We start from the raw sequence: 18,823 nt of genomic DNA, 5'->3' as shown, positions 1-18,823 counted from the left end.
TTTTTTTTTCGGAGCAATTAGCAGGGTTTTCTTTTCAAGGGAATCAATCGTTTGAACCATTCTAATTGCTCCGGTAATGCGTCGACATGCCAGGGTTTCAATTCCAATAGCCAGCCCGAGTAACCAAAGCCGCATGGCGCTGCCAGTTAGTAGTAACCCAATCGAAAGTTACGCGCTTACAAGAAGAACACATCTGTACTGAAGCCCAAACCTTCTGCGCTGTAGGTATGTATTCTGGGCGAATATTGTGGGACTCGTCAGTGGGTTATTGGGTTACTGTGGATCATGTGAAAAGGGGACTATTGGCGAGCTAAGCGATGAAGCACGCCTTAGGTTGTAGGGTGGACCCCCTACTTACCTTACCCTAATCTGGCCATATCGAACACTCGGAGAACGCTCGGAGCGTATTTCCCTGATGGGCATTGTTGAGCTCTAAGATCTTGCATGTTCACTAATAGACATGATAAAGAACAGTGTCAATTTGTTCTTTTCTGTGCCGAGAGGCCGTGAATGATTCGAGTGATTACTTAATGTACTTAATGTATCCAGTAAGGGACATAATGGTACCGAAATAATGTGAACTCAATGCCCGAGAGAGATATATATTGGAAGACGGGACGGGTGACTCTTCCGAACTATGTGCAGGCTTCTTACAATAGTCAATGAATAATGGCATACATCCCAATACTGCTGATATTTCTGGGTATCTGGATAACCATGATATCAGGGATTTTTGGAATAGAAGACCCAATTGTCATTTGGTACGAACGTGAGTCGAAGCTGGGTAAGGACCGTCATCGGCTCTTGCACTACTGGAGGTAGTACTACTTAACAAGGAAAGGAATTGTACTATCCAAATAAGAGGCCATACGAGTGCTGATAGGCCTTTAATTGAACCGTTAAGTTCCTCCAACACTACTAGGTATGAGCCAGACTGCATCCTTACCGATGATCGAATTGGACCATGGTGTAAATATTCAGGCGGACCAGAGTATCTACTTTGTCCATCACTGCTATGGAGTATTCTCGCCACTTAAAGTATGATCACGCGACTGGCCGGTCTCTCCATTCTCCAGCCTCGAGATACTGCGTACTGACACTGCAGATCGATTCCCTCACCTCGTACATTGCTTGCAGAACGTCAAAGAATGGCCTCTTTCCGGTGAACTGGCGACTCGACTGCTGAGTTGTAAATGGACTGGAGACCTTGAAGCAACTGGCAATATCCATGCGTGCGCTTCGACGAATGACGATGGGTTCCACTTTATTAGCACAAAGGCTACGTCACGTGCCTACTGTGGACAAACCCCAGCCTCGTTCTGCCGTTGGTATCGTGGTATTGCGCAAGTCAAATTAATAATATTACCAGACGGATACCAATTTCCCACTGTAATGGTTGTGTGGCCTTGGCGGCTCGTCGTGTAATATTATTATCCAGAGCACTCGAGCGGAATCAGCGGATTGACTTAGGACTGTCAGGTGGCGAGCTTTAGGCCGGCACGTACTCCGTACAGTAGGACGGGTTGCACCGACTCAAGGAGGAATAGACAGCAAGTAAGGGTTTGATTCCCATGATGAATTGAACAATAATGAGCAGATGACTAGGCATATATTTCTGGTAAGGCAAGGCAGTTTACTTGGGGTATGCGACAGTACAGGAGTGATACAGTTGTACAACACCTCCCTTGTTGAGGGCGAGGCGGAGGACTTCAAGCCACGGAAAGCAACAATCATGATGTGTTCCGCACTCTATGGAGGGGATGCTCACCTAACCAGTCTTCTACAGACCGGTAACTGCAAGACAGACAAAAGGTACATAGTACCTGCCTTACTTTTCCCCAGAGTGACACAGACACATTCGGTATCTCCCAGCATCTTTGTTAGACACCCTCAGCGACTCCTTACCAACTACATACATAGACTGTCAGAGTAGTCTACCAATTATTACTAGTTAGTTATTAAGTAGTTCTCGGAGTCCTTGACCTCACCATTTCTGCTCCCCAGGATTGTCTCTCCCCACTCCACTCCACCGGTGTTGGGTCAGCCGGAAGACCAATTGTTCTGGGTCCTTTTTGGCTAGCAACTTACCAGCGAACTACCTTAAGTCTAGCCTGTTGAACCGTCCCGATCGCCATCACCTCCTACTCCTAGTCTTCTAAGAAGTATGGCTTAATTTTTCGCTTTCCTCTTAAATCCTCTGCACCCCTCACTTGTCTCATTTTTTCTGATATTGCTCCTTCTTTCACCTGTTCTCCGTTCTGCATCTCGAGACCGAATTTTCATATCTCTACCTGTCACCATGCCCACGTTGCGCGGTTGTTCGATGATGGAATACTCATACCGTCGCCGATTTTAAGTTGTAACCGCGCGAAGCGATTTCTACATCTCTAGTCACTATTGATCGATTTCTCGAGTCGCGAACATAAACGAAATCTCCTCAGACCAAATTAATACCGTCTTTTCCTAATTATACTACCTCCAACAGAGCGGACCATGCACCCTGTCGTCTGACAGTACCGATCTTTCCTCACCACCCGACGATTAATGGCTACATCATCTCTCTGAACGATCAACATCTATTCAGTTCCGCAGCGAGCTACAGACGTCATAATGGAAGGGGTTGAGACTGTGGATGTGAGCTGGCTCCATCATTCGCAGAAAGGTGCGATTTGACCCCGCCCGACGCACTCTCTTATTGATCCAGAACCCTCCGTTGGGCCAAACACTTGCGTCTGGATTCTGGATGCCAGCAGACGCTAATTACACTTCATCAGACCACCTCTCCCGCTGCAAATCGGCTTCTTCCCAAGTCAGTGATAGATCGAGCGCTGATGCAGAATCCACCGCCGCGCAGCCATGCAGAGTAGAGCGCACTACTTCCTCTAATACAAACACCTGCCCACCCCCACGAGAACCCGTCTCTCCTGCATCCGAGAATCCAAAAGATGGCCAGAACGTTGGAAGCCGAGCTGCGACAGGGAATGGAAGCGACAAAGAAGACAAAGCGGCGGAGACCAAGGCTGTTGAACAGTCTCAGACACCCCAGAGAAGCACACCACGCTCGATCACAGGAAGAAGGAATTCATGGATTTCTAGTATAAGTTCCAAATTCTCTTCAGGGTCTACTCCTCCTTCACAAGCCTCCATGAAGACGCCAAGTCCCAAGGCCACCTCACCTATGTCGAAGCTCGATACGCCCAACCCCTTTGGAGCAGCATATTCCCCCAAGGACAAGGAGGAAGAGAGGAGGGACGAACACACCCCGCTTGTCTCTACGTCGCCAAAGGGGCCTTCTTTTCTCCATAGTGCCTTTCGAAAGTTTTCCTCTTCTGGAAAGGTTGTACCGAACGGGGGCATCTGTGAGCGCCGGGTGATGAACATTGATCATGACAGGGACAGGTGTAAGATTCCAGACCTCGACCAAAAGAAATTGCGGCGTGTTGCTTTCTGTGTAGATGTTGAGATCGCGGGGATATCTCGACGGGAATCAGACGAGGAGAGTCCCACTGGTGCGAGCAACCAGAAAGCGAAAAGGTCGAACTCAAAGTCTAAAGACAGGGACGATTCCAAACGACCACAACCTGATATTGCGGATAAGGAGAAAGGACGCCAGGAGAATGGTACTTCTCGGCAGCATCCTGGGCCGCCGGAGACGCCATCCAGTGAGACCAAACCCAATGGTGAAACTAAGGAGCCGACAAGAAAGCAAGAAAAGAAGAAGCGCTCAGAGGAGGAGAGGAGGGAACGGAAGGAACGGAAACGAAGGCAGGCCGAGGCAAACGGGACTATACCCCTGCAGCTGCGCGCTGAAGATCACGAGGACGATGCTCGACCTGCTGTTCCTGGAATTCCTCGATCCAGAACACAAAGCCACCCGACGACGGACCCTGTGCGTATTTATCGACGCTGTTGTCAGCTGCGTGAGACACCCGTACTTAAGAAGATCGTCGATGAGATATCCTCGCCTTCGTCAACACTAGCGGAGTCACCAGGCACTGTTGCCGTGCTTGACCTTACCAACTTCCCCATGACCTCGCAAGACATGGCCACCTTCTGCGACTGGCTCGCTATCGTGCCCGTCCGAAAGCTTATCCTTGAAAAATGTGCGCTGAGCGACGTCTCGGTCAGGGCTATTCTGGCCGCTTTGCTCTCCACCAAGACCATCGAACAGATGAGACAAAGGCGCAGAAGAGCTAAGAAGTCTGACGCAGACCCGGTAGGAAAGGAGGATAGGTTCTGTGTCGTGGAGAAGCTGTCTCTGAAAGATAACCCCAGGATCGGCCCGGAGGGTTGGCGTCATATCAGCCTTTTCGTCCATCTCGCAAAATCGTTGAAAGCTATAGACCTGTCCGGCATCCCGCTCCCCAGAATGCCCCTTTCAGCAAATGATTTTGCTACATCGCTGTCAACGTCTCCAAACCCCTTGAAGCCCGTCAATGATGTGGCGACCATCTTTGCTAATTCACTTGCTCAGCGATTTGGCGGAGACCATCTTGAAGAGCTGTTACTCAGCGAGTGTAATCCCACGACGGAAGATGTGAAGAGAATTTGTGAAGCTGCAGCGACACTTGGGTTGAGAAGGCTGGGTTTTGCAAATAACAAGCTTACCAGAGAGGGATTGGAACATGTTGTTCGCTATCTGGAAGCCGGCAAGTGTGAAGGTCTCGATCTGGGTGGAAACCCTATTTGTGATCATTTGGACTTGATCACTTCCGCTCTTGAAGAAGAGTTCCCGCTCTATGCCCTCAGTCTTGCGGATTGCTCCTTGACTCCGTCTGTCATTCACCCTCTTCTTCAGCGCCTGACATGTCTCTATAATCTCCGATTTATCGACTTCTCGCATAATCCGGATCTCTTCTCTAGCAAGCCTGATGCATTGGCAACTTTCAGGCGGTTCCTTCCTAAGATGAAATCACTCAAACGCATTCATCTTGCCGATGTCAATCTTTCGGCAGATCATGCCATCGCTCTTGCTGAGATCCTTCCTGAGTGCCCCAGTCTCTGCCATCTCAACATTCTGGAGAACCCTGCAATCGCAAAACTAGCCGTTGCGACTGACCCTGCCACCCAGGAAGAGGCTTGTGCCGTTTATGCTTCCTTGATGGCGGCAGTGCGCGTGTCTCGAACCATCATTGCAGTGGATATTGAAGTACCAAGTGCGGAAAACAATGAAGTCGTCAAGGCCCTTGCCTCCCAGATCGTGGCCTATTGTCTCCAGAATCTGGAACGAGGTGCCATTGAAGAAGAACTCTCAGATTCAGCGGATCCTTCATCCGCCCGTGCGGCTGTCCCCGTCCCTGAAATTCTACAGCACATTGTCGGCCATGGTGGTCTTGGCGACGACATCTGTGAAGATGAGGATGAGCCTGCTCCTGACGAGGACTATGTGATCGGAGGCACGGGAGTTGTCAAGGCCTTGGAAGTCTGTTTAGGCACTCTGCACCATCGTGATATGCTCGGGGACCAATCCGCCCCTCCCAGTGGTACAACTACACCAAGACATAGGAAGTCGAGGTCTTTTGTTCCTCAAAGGCCGCGGGATATGTCCAAGAATTTGCTTGAATCAGCTCGCAACATCCGCACTCGGATCCAGTCGGCTCTTGTTCGTGAGGATCGAGCCGGCAATGACGCGAACTACCGTGAGTGCCTCATCCATATTGCATTTCTGTTCTTACATGAAATCACATATCTAACCAACGATCAACTGCAGGCCGACTTCAGTTCCTTGACTTTACGTTGCATAGTATGATTCAGCGCTTCGAGGACGAATACCCGGAAACTCGCGTTAAGCCAGCCTCTGTCGCATCTGCCCTTCAAGAGACTAGCTCTCAAATCTCTGGTGATGATGCGGCGGCCGCACCCGCCGGCAGTGGTCAACTGTTCGGCCTGACTATCGATGAGAACGCTGTTGATGATGATGATACCGACCAGTATGCCGTTCGTCTCTCACGTACTAGCTCAATTACCTCACTGCATGCACGCGCGATGACTTCGGAAGAAGGTCATGTTCATCGTCTTGGCCAGAATCTCCGCCGTGATTTCCTTAGTCCGTCCTTGAATCAAGGCGATGGCGACCCTTCATCGGCTTCCCTTGATGAATCTCACTTGGAAGCTCTGCGAAATAAGCTTGGCCGTTTGCACGAGGAGCAAACTCGCTCTCATTTCGAGGGTGCAAATGCTGACAAGGCGTTTGAAGAAATGGGCTCTGTCGTTGAAGAACTGTGGGCTATGGAGAAACAGGATACGGCGGCATTTGAGCAATGGCGACAAACTCAAATTGCCGCTCAAATCAATAGCGGCAAACAGACTGCATCCCCGAAGCCCAATGGTGCCATCAAAGAACAACTGGAGGTGAACCAGAAGCCATCTTAAGAGAAGTGGTTACAACGAATAGCAGTGACGACCGTCTCTCTCTGCTTTGCGTAGATGCTTCTTGAGTATGGCCTGTTGAAAATGATGAACAGCGCTACTCGATTTCCAATGTCGCATATCAATTGTTTATTTCATCTTCTCATATTGCATTGTTTCAGAGCGATTCATGAATCTTGTACATATATCCGAGTTATCTGGCTGAGTTTGCCCACGTATATACTCGATCAGTCTCTTCTGTCATAGTCGGAGGCATGTTGAACAGGAATGGGCTTGGGTCGTTTGCCAGGTCTCAAGGTCCACTGTACTATAGTCGGTCTGATCTCACAATTGTTATAATCATCCAAAGAAAACTAGTGATTTCAGACTTTCAAATCGCATTCCCACTAGTCTTAACACTGAAATCATCGATGGGTCTCTGAGTGGGTTGCGTGGGCGGTCTCCACAGGATTGTGCTTCCTCGGTTCTGCGGTGGTGATGCTGCGTTTCCCCGGAAAATCACACCTGTTTAACTGGGGAAGTTCACATGCCAGTGCTTCCCTCATCCACCATCCATCATCCATCATCTTACAACTCTACCCATCTTCTCTTCCCCCTTCTCCATCCGCTATCTCCATATCACCATCCTCCGGAGTCCAATGCAATAATAGTATGGTCATGTTTGCCTCCGCCGACCCTGGATAGTCCCTAAAGCACCTTATCATCTCCATCTGTGCTTCCAACCCCCACAAAAATACGGCCTCAGCCGCCATCTCGTGCCAGTGTCACGGTATCACCATGGCCGCTCAGTCCAAACTACTCCCGCCCGAGCGCTCTGTCCGACAGATTCTCTCCAGCCTATCGTCCCTTTACCTGCGCCACCGGAAACAGATCTCCCGCACCGTCTACCTGGCTCTTTTCGTCGCTCTAGTCAAGCGTGTCCACAATGCCATCTCCGAGCAAAAGGCCGCGTCTCGGTCGCAGGTCGACCTGCGCAAGCGACCCGGTACCAGCAGTCTAGGTGATGGCGACGAGCCGCCCCGGAAGAGGGTCGAGGTGAACCGCGAGTTCTTTCGAAATCTACTCCGGCTGCTGAAGATTGTGATTCCGGGGTGGAGGAGCAAGGAGTTTCGGTTACTCGTTGGGCACAGTGTTTTCTTGGTGTTGCGGACAATGCTTAGCTTGTATGTGGCGGAATTGGATGGAAGGTTGGTGAGCAGTTTGGTGCGAGGGAAGGGGAAGGACTTCCTGCTGGGTCTTACATGGTGGATGATTGTTGCGGTGCCAGCGACGTTCACGAACTCGATGGTGAGTTGCTGCTGGTCTTGTAGGACCGCGATCGGAGTTTGACTGACATACCTGGGTGCGCTCTAGCTCTCCTATCACCAGTGCAAGCTTGCTCTCAGCTACCGAAAGCGTCTCACGGATTATATCCACGACAAGTATCTCAGCAACATGACGTTCTATGCGATCTCAGCGTTGGACGACCGAGTCAAGAATCCCGACCAGTTGATCACGGTCGATGTCTCTCGCTTCTCCGACAGCTTGGCAGAGCTCTACTCCAACTTAGCGAAGCCGATCCTGGACATGGCTATATACAACTACTCACTGTCGAAGAGCGTGGGAGGCGAAGGCCTGTTCATCATGAGTCTCTTGGTCCAGTTATCTGCAAACATCATGCGGGCGCTGACGCCGCCATTTGGAAAATATGTCGCTGATGAGGCGCGTCTGGAGGGCGAGTTCCGGTTCCTCCATTCAAGACTGATTGACTACAGTGAGGAGGTGGCCCTCTATCACGGCCAAGAGGCCGAGAAGGACACCCTGGACAAAGGGTACTTCACACTCATCAGGCACGTCAACCGGATATTACGAAGACGATTATATCACGGATTCATGGAGGATTTTGTCATCAAATATTTCTGGGGAGCTCTAGGCTTGACCTTGTGTAGCATGCCCGTTTTCTTCCGCATTCCCGGCCAGATCACACAAACTATGGCAGACCGCACAGAAAGTGAGTTTTGGCCCACGAACATCTTGCCTCAGTCCAAACTGACAGGAATAAACAGGCTTTGTCACAAACCGCAGAATGTTACTGTCCTCCTCGGACGCCTTTGGCCGTCTCATGTTCTCCTACAAGGAGATCTCAGAACTTGCCGGTCACACAGCACGAGTCTCATCCCTCCTCGAGGTCATGGAGGACCTGCAAGCCGGACGTTTCGAGAAGAAGCTCGTCTCCTCGGCATCCACTGAGGAAAACGCCGCCGTTCTGTCCGGCCGCGGCGAGGTTGAGGAAGGCGACTCGATTGAATTCACCGACGTCCCCATCGTCTCCCCCAACGGCGACGTTCTGGTCCGCAAGCTCTCCTTCACCGTGCACCCAGGCGACCATCTCCTCATCGTCGGCCCCAACGGCTGCGGGAAATCCTCCCTCTTCCGCATCCTAGGCGGCCTCTGGCCCGTCTACGGCGGCAAAGTCAAAAAGCCCCGCTTCGACGAGATCTTCTACATCCCGCAACGCCCCTACCTGTCCCGCGGCACTCTGCGTCAGCAGGTGATCTACCCGGACGGCGTGCGCGAAATGCGCGCCAAGGGCGTCACAGACGCAGACCTCTACGAGATCCTGTCCATCGTGGAGATCGCCTCGGTCGTCGACCGGCCGGGCGGCTGGGACGCCGAGGAGGAATGGCGCGATGTCCTCTCCGGCGGGCTCCAGCAGCGCATCGCCATGGCGCGACTCTTCTACCACCGCCCTAAATTTGCTATCCTAGATGAATGCACCTCCTCCGTCACCCTTGAAATTGAACGGGTCATGTACGAGACCGCAAAGAAGCTGGGCACCACCCTCATGACGGTCTCGCATCGCCGCAGCCTCTGGAAGTACCACAAGAAGATCCTGCAGTTTGATGGCCAGGGCGGCTACATCTTTACTGGACTGGACTGGGAGCGCAGATTGCAGTTGGAAGAGTAAGTCTATCTGATAACCTGTTCTTCCCTACGTGATGCTGACTAGAATCGTCGTCACAGCGAGAAAGAAGAATTGGACCTTCATCTTCGTGCAGTTCCGGAGCTACAGCGCCGTTTGGCGGAGCTGACTGCTGCATAAATTCATTGTTGGGTTGATATATAGCATATATGACTGTATCATGGTGCTTTGACTAGTTTCTCGGTATAGATCAGACCGACGTTCGATTTCATACTTGTGTTTGATTGCGATAGTCTGCAACCTGAGCTTACTCGCATTTCTATTCGTTGTGAATGAGCGAATTTGTCGGTGTTTGGTCACGCCTGTACATTTGTGGTTTCATTTCTGGCATATCCAGTCAATCGAATCAGAAAAAGAATCAGAGAATTCATGCAATGATCAAAAATAGTAAAGTGAGCCTATTGACCACGACTACTCAGTCGTGGCGCAGTTAATCATCTCTGACTTCCAAAGGCTCAATGTTCCAGATACTGTCCGCATACTCACTGATCACCCGATCAGTAGAGAAGAATCCCATCCGCGCCACGCTAGTGATAGACTTGGCTATCCATTCATCTTGGTTCTTGAACGCTTCATCCACAATCTCCTGCGTTGTGATGTATGAATTGAAATCGTCAGAGACCAGATAGTAGTCACCGTGTTCGGCAATTGCGGACATGAGCGCAGAGAAGTTGCTGGCGTCACCAAACATATCGCTGCGGATCGCCTCGAAGACCTTGGACAGGTGAGGATCGAGCTGGAAATCGCCATAGAAGTGGCGATGACGGAGCTCCTCAACATCCTCCGCCAGTGTCCCAAACAAGAAGATATTCTGCTCCCCAATCTCACGTGTAATCTCGATCTGGACGGCCCCAGTTAGCAGCCATGTCGAAGAGGGTAGATCGAGTCAGACTTACATTAGCTCCATCACAGGTTCCGATGATCAAGCCCCCATTGAGAACAAACTTCATGTTACTGGTCCCGCTGGCTTCTGTGCCTGCAGTGGAGATATGTTCACTAATGTCTGATGCAGGACAGATGATTTCTGCCTTGCTGACATTGTAATCTTCAATGAAGATGACTTTCAGAAGATCACCGACATCGGCATCGTTGTTGACAACTGCCGCAACATTGTTAATCAGATGGATAATAGTCTTAGCCATCCAGTAACCTGGTGCAGCCTTCCCGCCAAAGATGGACACTCGGGGCACGAGTTTCTCCCTCTCCTCCTTCGACATGGCTTTGATGGTCAAATAGCGATGGATGACACCGAATATATTGAGCTGCTGGCGCTTGTACTCATGGATTCGCTTTACTTGGACGTCGAACAGTGCATTCGGATTCACGCTGTAGCCCGTGGTGTCTTTGATATGCTTAGCGAGTCGCAGCTTGTTGGCAGTCTTGATCTCTGACCATTCTGCTCGGAAGGTCTTGTCATCGACATAAGCTTCGAGCTGATCGAGAAGCGTCAGATCTTTCAAAAAGTCGTAGCCCCCAAGCTTCGAAGCAATCAAGTCGGATAGGCGCGGATTGGCCTGGTGGAGCCAGCGCCGAGGAGTGATTCCGTTGGTGACGTTGGTGAATTTGTCTGGTCCATAGATTTTCACAAAGTCTTTGAAGATTGTCGTCTTGATCAAGTCCGAGTGCAGTTCAGCAACACCGTTGACCTTGTGCGATCCGATGATGGCAATGTGTGCCATTCTGACCATCTTGGGGTGTGATTCCTCGATAATGGATACGCGGGACAGCATTTCTCTATCGCTGGGAAACCTCTTTTCCACAGACTGCAAAAAGAACAGGTTGATGTCGTAGATAATCTGGAGGTGCCTGGGCAGTAGATTCTGCATCAGAGGCACAGACCATTTCTCCAACGCTTCCGGCAGGACAGTATGGTTTGTGTAGCCAAAGGTCTTTGTTACTATTGTCCACGCTTCGTCCCATTCGAGACCTTCCTGATCTATCAGTATGCGCTGCAACTCAACGATAGCAAGCGTAGGGTGGGTGTCATTGAGCTGGATTGCAACCTGCTCTGGGAACTTGCTCCATGCCCTCTTTGTCTTCTTGAACCTCCGGACAATGTCATAGAGCGAGGCAGCGCACCAGAAGTACTGCTGCTTCAGTCTCAGCTCTTTTCCTCTCTCGAGGTTGTCGTTGGGATAAAGCACCGCTGAGATAGTCTCTGCACGCTGTTGGTCCGCGACTGCACTCTCGTAGTCACCGGCATTGAACTTCTGAAAATCGAACTCCCCACTGGCTGCCTTGCTCGACCACAGGCGGAGGTTGTTCGTCGTGCGAGTCCCATATCCTGGGATCGGGACATCATAGGCCACAGCTTGAACAGCTTCACCGTCCTGCCAGGAGTGAATGGTCTTGCCGTTCTCATCCTGGTACGTTCTCACCCAACCGTAGAATTGGATATCAACAGTGATATCGTGTCGAGGGAATTCCCAGGGGTTGAAATCGAGCCAGTAGTCAGGAATCTCGACCTGATAGCCATCCACAATCTCCTGCTTGAAGATACCGTATCTGTACCGCAATCCGTAGCCCCAGGCTGGATAGTTCAGTGTCGCCATACTATCAAGGAAGCACGCGGCCAGACGCCCCAAGCCTCCATTTCCCAGAGCGGCATCATGCTCTTGGTTGATGACGTCCTCAATTCGAAAACCAAGGTCCTTCAAACCCTCTTTTCCCGAAGTCAGCTTTTACTTTCGAGTTTAACGGTCCTGCAAGGCGAAGACCTACCTCGGGCAGCATCCTTCATCCCAACATTAAGCATCGCATTGTCTAATGCTCTGCCCATGAGAAATTCAAGAGAAAGATCTACATATTAATTAGCAAATTTCCACAAGGCAGATTGGGACGTCCAAGCAGTAGCACCTACAATAGACCCTCTTCTGGTCGGCGAAAGATTGACGCTGCTGCGTCTTATTCCACTCAATGATCAAGCGATCTCTGAAAGCGAGCGCGGTGCCTGAATACGCGGCCCTGGATGAAGTTAGACAACCGCTAATGTGAGTCCAGACGATGAACTCACAATTCATCGCAATTGTACAGCGACCGTGCCAGTGTGGTTTCCACATGACGGACCAGTTGTTTCTGTGGCTGATGATTAGCCCACAACGCTCATGCACCGATTGCTCGCGCAGAAAACACACCTCAAACTCATCCTTATTCGTGAAACCTGTAGCAGACTATCACAATAACCATCAATGAATCTCCTCCAGCCAAACGATCAATAGGCCTGTTCGCTTACATGTTTTTTCCATCTGAATCAGCGTCGAGAAACATTAGTGACACAATAGCTTCAATGGAGCCAAAAGAACACACTTACGCTTCTCTCAATGGCTCTGGGATACTGGCCTCAACGCTCTTGATTTCTGCAGGTCCAAAACCGGTGTAGGTGCGCTTGTGCTTCGGACGGCTGAAGCCAGGACCGACAGGGCCTTGGAGGGGCATCGGGGCTCCGACAGAGGGCCTTCTCTCGCGACGTTCACTGGACATCGTGAAAGAGAGAAGAATTACCAAAGAATCTGGGACAGGAGGATGGCAGCTTAATTGATGATAATGGTGCTGCAGAACAACGCCAGATCCGGAACTGGATGAAGTTTATAATCGCCGCAGTTGGTATAAGACCTTAGAATGTACAAGGTAATGAACCAATGCCACTGTATAAAAGCAAGATTTAAAAAGAAGGATCGCCCGAGCGACCAAAAATCCAAGGATGGGAAGGTATGGTAGAGTGGTAGAAAGGAGGGGTTGCTTAAGAAGGGGAGGAGGGCAAGAGAGAAGAGGTAGAGAAGAGAGGAGAAGAGGTCGTGGCTTTAGCCAAATGAGGTCAGACAGGAACAGGAACAGAAACACCAAGACGACAGGGTATACGACCGGGATAGAGACGCCTTGGGTTGATCTGTTGTAGAGACGTGATGGTACATCAATGATGGTGGGGTTGAGAGAGCACCACCACCAAGGTTCACCGCGAATGAAGCGCCGTCAGTAATCTCAGAGGAGCCAACATATTTCCGTTAGTAGTTACTGGAGTACTGGAAAGTAAGCTAGATGCACTTCCTTTACCTCGACAAGGTACATTAAGAGAAACAAGACGTTATCATAGGTAGTGTACCAGTCCACTTGGTGGAACTGCAAATGGACACACGTGAGCCTCCAATAGAACTCTAGACCGTCATGGACTGTTACCAACAGCAAGAGCTTCGACCAATAACAATTCATGGCAGATAGGATGTGCACCTTGCAGGAGCTTCTGAGATCCTGTTTTCAAACATCTTGGGCACTCGGACAGTATCTAGTGTGGGGAATGGTACGGTGATGGACGGATTGGCACGGAAAAGAGAGTGTGATAAATTGTACTTTGAGAGTTGTAAGAGCGAGGGGAAAGTGATTAGCTCCCACGGAGTAGTAATTTCTCTTGTTCATGAGGGGGAAAAAGGGCCCAGCGTTATGCTCTACCTAGAGTACGGCGTACCTACATAGGAAGCTATGACGCCTACACCATCTTATCAGGATATGGTGGGGAACCATCGAACCTAAAGATTTGTAGGAACGTTCATGAGGAACCAGCCTATCCACTGTGCGACCGAAAAATTGCTCGTTTTCGGTCGCTCGGTGAACTTAAAGAGGTGCTCATCCTAACCCAACAAAGTGGTTTTCAAAGAGGACACTCTCGACGTGTAAGGTAGGTCCCCCTCTTTGAGGAGTGTTCACCAGATCATATCGTCTCAACTCTGGGATGTGGAGATCCCCGCATAATAATGGAGTACGTGCGTACCTAGTAGACGTTCAGGCCGGGCAGGCCCAAGGGATCAATGGTCTTGTAGTCACCTTATAGTATGCTCGGGCCCCCAATCTATTTTCGCTGGAACCAAATATAGAATTCTCAGTATGTTGAAGAATTTGATGTGGTATTAGTATATCATCTCAAATACAGTCAAATGAACCTTGTTTCTGATCAGCAACCGAGGCTGTCGTAGATCGCCACCACAATGATGGCTTCTGAGGGACGACTGGTATTCCTTTCAAAGATAGACTCATCTCTTCATATCATGACGGACTGGCCTTATTTATCTCAGCGTTGTGTCTGATGACCATGCAGAGGCAGCTTAGGGTAGGTGTGCGAAAAGTGGTCAGATCTCAGTCGCACATAGAGATGAACTGACCAGCAATGAGAGGATAAGGATCATTTTCAGGAGTAAGAAGAATTAGGCCAATGCAAAGAGACGCTGCAAGCACTAAAAACACATAAGAAGAAATTGGGATGGTCGTCGGTAACTGAAACGAAGAAGACCGCCGTCAATGCATGAAGAGGAAGACCCATAAGCAAAAGGTGAGGCGTAGCGGTCAAAGTAGATAAAAGTGTCTGAAAGCATGAAACAATGATAGTATAAGGCTTCACACTTGATATATGCAAATCGTGCCGAGGCCGCCAACTTTTCACTGAAGGTAATATGCGGCATCAGATCCCAAAAGCAAACCAAGAGCTAATCGTCGTCGACCGAATGCAGAAAAAGATTGCTGCCCATGAAAAAAAGCCACCGGAAAACCAAGAAGAAACACCATGCCACAAATATTCAAAAAAGTATGAACCAGCCCAGCGCCTGTCACAATGACGCGAGACAATAATAGCAGAGCACAACAACGCCTATGCATTCAGCCAAACATAAGAGAGTATCAAGATGAAGAACGGGGAATTGAAACGAGAATCAAAGCAGAGTCGTAGCCGTGAGTTGGTGGAGGTGGTGTCTTTGGCGATAAAGCTCGTCATAAGACGTAGGAGATCAATAATGGAATGATTGGAATGGTCGAGAAGCGATTAAGAAAGATCACAAGATGCCCGAATCTTTCAGGGCATTTTGTAATATTGTTTCCTTGACCGCAGCGAACACTAGACGAATATTCGTGGTATCCGTTGCTTGAGTCAAACTGTCACGAGGTCAACTCATTTTGTCAAACCCCCTGAGCTGGGCCTACTGGCCCGAAGAAGGTACTTACTGAGGATATAGATTCAGGTGCGCTCGGTTGACCTGGTTGAATCTCCACAGGAGATACTTGGCAGCCCGGTTCACATCATTACCGCCAGAGTAATCGGGAAAATAGTTACTCAGGGGCGAACGGGGCAACTTCTGTCGAAAGAGATCCACTTTGTTGAGGAAAAGAATAATACTTGTTCGCATGAACCATCGCGAATTAACGACGGAGTCAAAAAGAACCAAGCTTTCCATCATTCGATTCTTTAGAGGTGGTTAACGAAGAAAGCCGTAGTTCAGTAAACACAAAAATGACTTACTTGATTGCTCTCTTCTAGCAGTACTTGATCGTACTCACTCAATGCCACACAGAAAATGATCGACGTGACGTTCTCGAAACAATGTATCCATTTCTTTCGCTCGCTGCGCTGTCCACCGACATCGAACATACTACGGACTCGTTAGCAGCCTAGACTAGGGACAGGGACAATATCTTGGAAGACAGTCGCGTACTGTATGCTGAGCTGGCCCATTGTAAATCTTGTCTCATAGATACCTGTCGTCTTTGTTCGAGCACGGAGCACGTCCGCCACGTTCGGAATATAATCAGGAGCCGCTATGCGCTTCGCTTCTTCAAAGAAACTAATCGCAGATTGGGTCAATGCGCATGTCTCTAAAAAGCAAGAAGCAAAAGGCAAAGAATGAACTTACTATGGCGCAGAATCCATCAGGTAAAACTCATTCTGATGCTCTAACGCAGTGGACGTGCATGGATCATTCCAGAGATAGGTGACGGCATCTCCAATTCGAGGATCTAGAGGCGTGTTTGGATCCGGGTCAATATTGTATTCAGAAAGGAACTCGATGAATTCGCGGACTTTGGGACTCGTTGGTTGGAGGTTGAATTGGTGGTAAGCCCCGATGAGAGCTTTGGTGCAATCTAGGAGATTTTTGTAGATCGTTAAACGATATAACGCAAGTTCCTCCACCGTGTAGCCGTTTTGATGAATGATTTTCATTTGTTTGACAATCGTAGATTTCCCGCTCTCTCCGGACCCTGTCACAAATCAAAGGAAAGCTCCCGTTAGTCCACGGCACAATCACCATTATCATACTCAGGCAAATCCAGAACTGACCCAGCAGAAGTATTTTGCATTCTCTCCGTAGTCGCCTGGAATCCTCTTCTAACCGGCGATCAATGGCCTGACTTCGCTTCTTTTGTTCCGCATCCCCTGCTGACTCTGTGCTGAAACATGACCCCATTTTCGGCCAGGTTTTGTGTTATGTATAGAACAGCGGAAAGGCCTAAAGCATTAGCTGCCAGCACAGGTAAGCGGCATCAATTAATGAGACACTGACACCCGAGACACTCGGGGTAGGACTCATGAACTAGGCAGCCTCTTGCGCGCAACCCCTATGGCGTTGAAACCGACTTTTGAACTCAAGGTATACAGGCAATCGGGGATTAGCGGGTAAGTAACGTTCGACGATGATTTGCGACCGACGGGAGGAGGATGGAGAATAAGTTGAACGCGGTATAGTGAGTTGCAGGGCAACGGCGAGCAGTTCCGGTCTTCGTTACAGGCGCAAGAAGCGAGTACAGAGTAAAGACCGTCAGGCTGTGGGACGGCAGTGACTCGTGACGCAGGTAATAAGGCTAAGGGAAATGTTGCTTCGGTCGGTGAGGGAAGAGCCCAAGCTCCTATTGCTTTTTCTCCGCGAATAGACTGATTGGGATGAGGGGTGACAGGACTCGATTGCGGAGCAGACAGGTGTGTGAGAGTGACGAACCGACGCTAAAAAGGGTAGTCAAGGTCGATCGGGAAGAGTGGATGGAGAGCGGATCTCAAGGTGAGATCATGTAAGCAATCAGGATGGGTCGAAGGCGAAGTACTAAGAATGATAAGGTAATTGGTACAAGGTGTTATACCTAGGTAGCTGCAATAATGGCAGATGTCTTAACGTGATAGACAACTAAGATCTGGTATATTAAGTGTAAGTTTGGAGTGGCTTTGGAGAATCAGTATCAGGGTATAATGACCCAGTTGTGGATATTCCAAATCGTCATATAGACAGGTTGAAGTGGAGATGGCAGAGAGAGGAGAGCATGAGAAGGAGTTGAGTGGGTAATATTGGTAAAAACGTGGATGGGCGAAGCTTACGGAGTACTAGTGAGTAAATAATATGTCTACCGCGCCAGGTAAAAGTCTGACAGTCACCTAAGGTAAGGTTGGAAAGAGAAAGAGATGCTTTAAATTCCGGCAGTGCTGCAGTCCACTGGTTTAGAGTGAGGCAGGAAAAGGGTACCTACCTAGATATTCTAAGGGTCCAATGTAACTTCACAGCATCAAGATAGATGCATACTCCGTAACAGTAAGCGATTACCTAGCTACCTACCTTTTCCTGGTACCTAAGGTAGGTAAGGTAGGAGGTAACTACCTTACTCTTTGATGACGAAGGCACTGAAAACGCAGGTATTACAGGCTGTTCTGGCTGTCATGGTGGAACACTGGAAGCTGATCAGTCCTTATTTCTAGGGGCATAATCGGCATCTGCCTTTCAAAGGATCTGATCTCTTCTACGAAGCAGCGATCGAGAGAATCAAGCTTAATGTTCAATTGTTTTTAATTTATTGGAGTCCTTCTCTGGTGCTTTTTGATTGCTACCTAGGTACTCATGTACTACTACTTAGACCATGGTGACTTGGTATACGTTACCGTACGTCCCGATACAGCCACCAACCCTCCCGCTTTGTACCTAGATGATCCTCTTCCCAAGGCGAAATACGGATTGCTATTCCAGGGCGCATCGAAATAATGCTGAGGCTATGCTTCAATCATTCCCGATTGGTGAGTTGAAGCACTACCTTCTAAGGTACATATATCTGGCAGAGTGCCCTTGGAGAATTTCACAAGCTGTGCCATGCATTTTCTACTTAGCTTCTTAAAGTCAAGGATGCAAATGGTGAAGACTCTTAATATTGATGACAGACAGGAACTTTAAATTTGAAGGTGTTTGCAGCGGTCAAGTGACATGAATGAGGCCCTTGATCTTTATTTTGATGCAGCGCTCTTATTATGTTGGAGTATCCGTACTCCGTACCCAATAGCAACTGCTCTGTACGGAGGAGATTGTAATGCAGTGTCACACACCAGAATCGAACAAATGAGGGACGCTGTCACTCCGGACCTTTACAGCAACTAGATCAGTCGTCCTCCGTGGTTGCTGAAGCAAAAGCTGATTCACGGTAAGTATTTATCAAGGGGGCAGGAGAGATTCAAAATAGTAGTTTGCACATCTTCGAAAAGGGGTTCGGGCCAGATCCATATTTTGAGTCTGTGCTTGATTATTACTTATTGCGATCCTCATCATGTAAATTATTGAGGATATATTTCTTTCTCTGTACTTGCCAGCCGAGACTAATACTTAACCGCCGCTTCCCTCTACCGTATCTAGATAGGAGACATCTACCTGGTAGTATCGATCTTGTAACGCCTCGACCGAGTGAAAACCCGGAATGATCCTGATGAGGGGC

General features: G+C 49.3%; 4 protein-coding genes across 4 annotated transcripts; 2 read left to right on the top strand and 2 right to left on the bottom strand.

Moving 5' to 3' along the window:
* Positions 1-2,610: 2,610 nt before the first annotated feature.
* On the top strand, positions 2,611-6,372 carry NFIA_012650 (putative cell wall biogenesis protein Mhp1; the record flags this gene model as incomplete). Its single annotated transcript, XM_001264472.1, has 3 exons — positions 2,611-2,662; positions 2,775-5,639; positions 5,711-6,372. The coding sequence occupies 3 exons, from the start codon at positions 2,611-2,613 to the stop codon at positions 6,370-6,372; spliced, it is 3,579 nt and encodes a 1,192-aa protein (XP_001264473.1).
* A 774-nt stretch (positions 6,373-7,146) lies between these two features.
* Positions 7,147-9,451, top strand: NFIA_012640 (ATP-binding cassette long-chain fatty acid transporter PXA2; the record flags this gene model as incomplete). Its single annotated transcript, XM_001264471.1, has 4 exons — positions 7,147-7,656; positions 7,723-8,359; positions 8,415-9,312; positions 9,373-9,451. 4 exons carry the CDS (start codon positions 7,147-7,149, stop codon positions 9,449-9,451), a joined length of 2,124 nt encoding a protein of 707 aa, XP_001264472.1.
* Positions 9,452-9,761: 310 nt separating this feature from the next.
* Positions 9,762-12,811, bottom strand: glpV (glycogen phosphorylase; the record flags this gene model as incomplete). Its single annotated transcript, XM_001264470.1, has 8 exons — positions 9,762-10,172; positions 10,228-11,993; positions 12,053-12,130; positions 12,192-12,295; positions 12,345-12,406; positions 12,466-12,501; positions 12,564-12,576; positions 12,642-12,811. The coding sequence occupies 8 exons, from the start codon at positions 12,809-12,811 to the stop codon at positions 9,762-9,764; spliced, it is 2,640 nt and encodes an 879-aa protein (XP_001264471.1).
* Positions 12,812-15,144: 2,333 nt separating this feature from the next.
* On the bottom strand, positions 15,145-16,551 carry gpaB (guanine nucleotide-binding protein subunit alpha gpaB; the record flags this gene model as incomplete). Its single annotated transcript, XM_001264469.1, has 6 exons — positions 15,145-15,244; positions 15,314-15,552; positions 15,609-15,738; positions 15,802-15,930; positions 16,000-16,345; positions 16,425-16,551. The coding sequence occupies 6 exons, from the start codon at positions 16,549-16,551 to the stop codon at positions 15,145-15,147; spliced, it is 1,071 nt and encodes a 356-aa protein (XP_001264470.1).
* Between the last annotated feature and the right edge of the window lie 2,272 nt (positions 16,552-18,823).

This window comes from Aspergillus fischeri, genomic scaffold (genome assembly GCF_000149645.3).
Source record: "Aspergillus fischeri NRRL 181 1099437636249 genomic scaffold, whole genome shotgun sequence".
Lineage (NCBI taxonomy): Eukaryota > Fungi > Ascomycota > Eurotiomycetes > Eurotiales > Aspergillaceae > Aspergillus > Aspergillus fischeri.
Note: the sequence above shows the minus strand (reverse complement) of the source record. Positions and strands in the feature narration are given on the sequence as shown.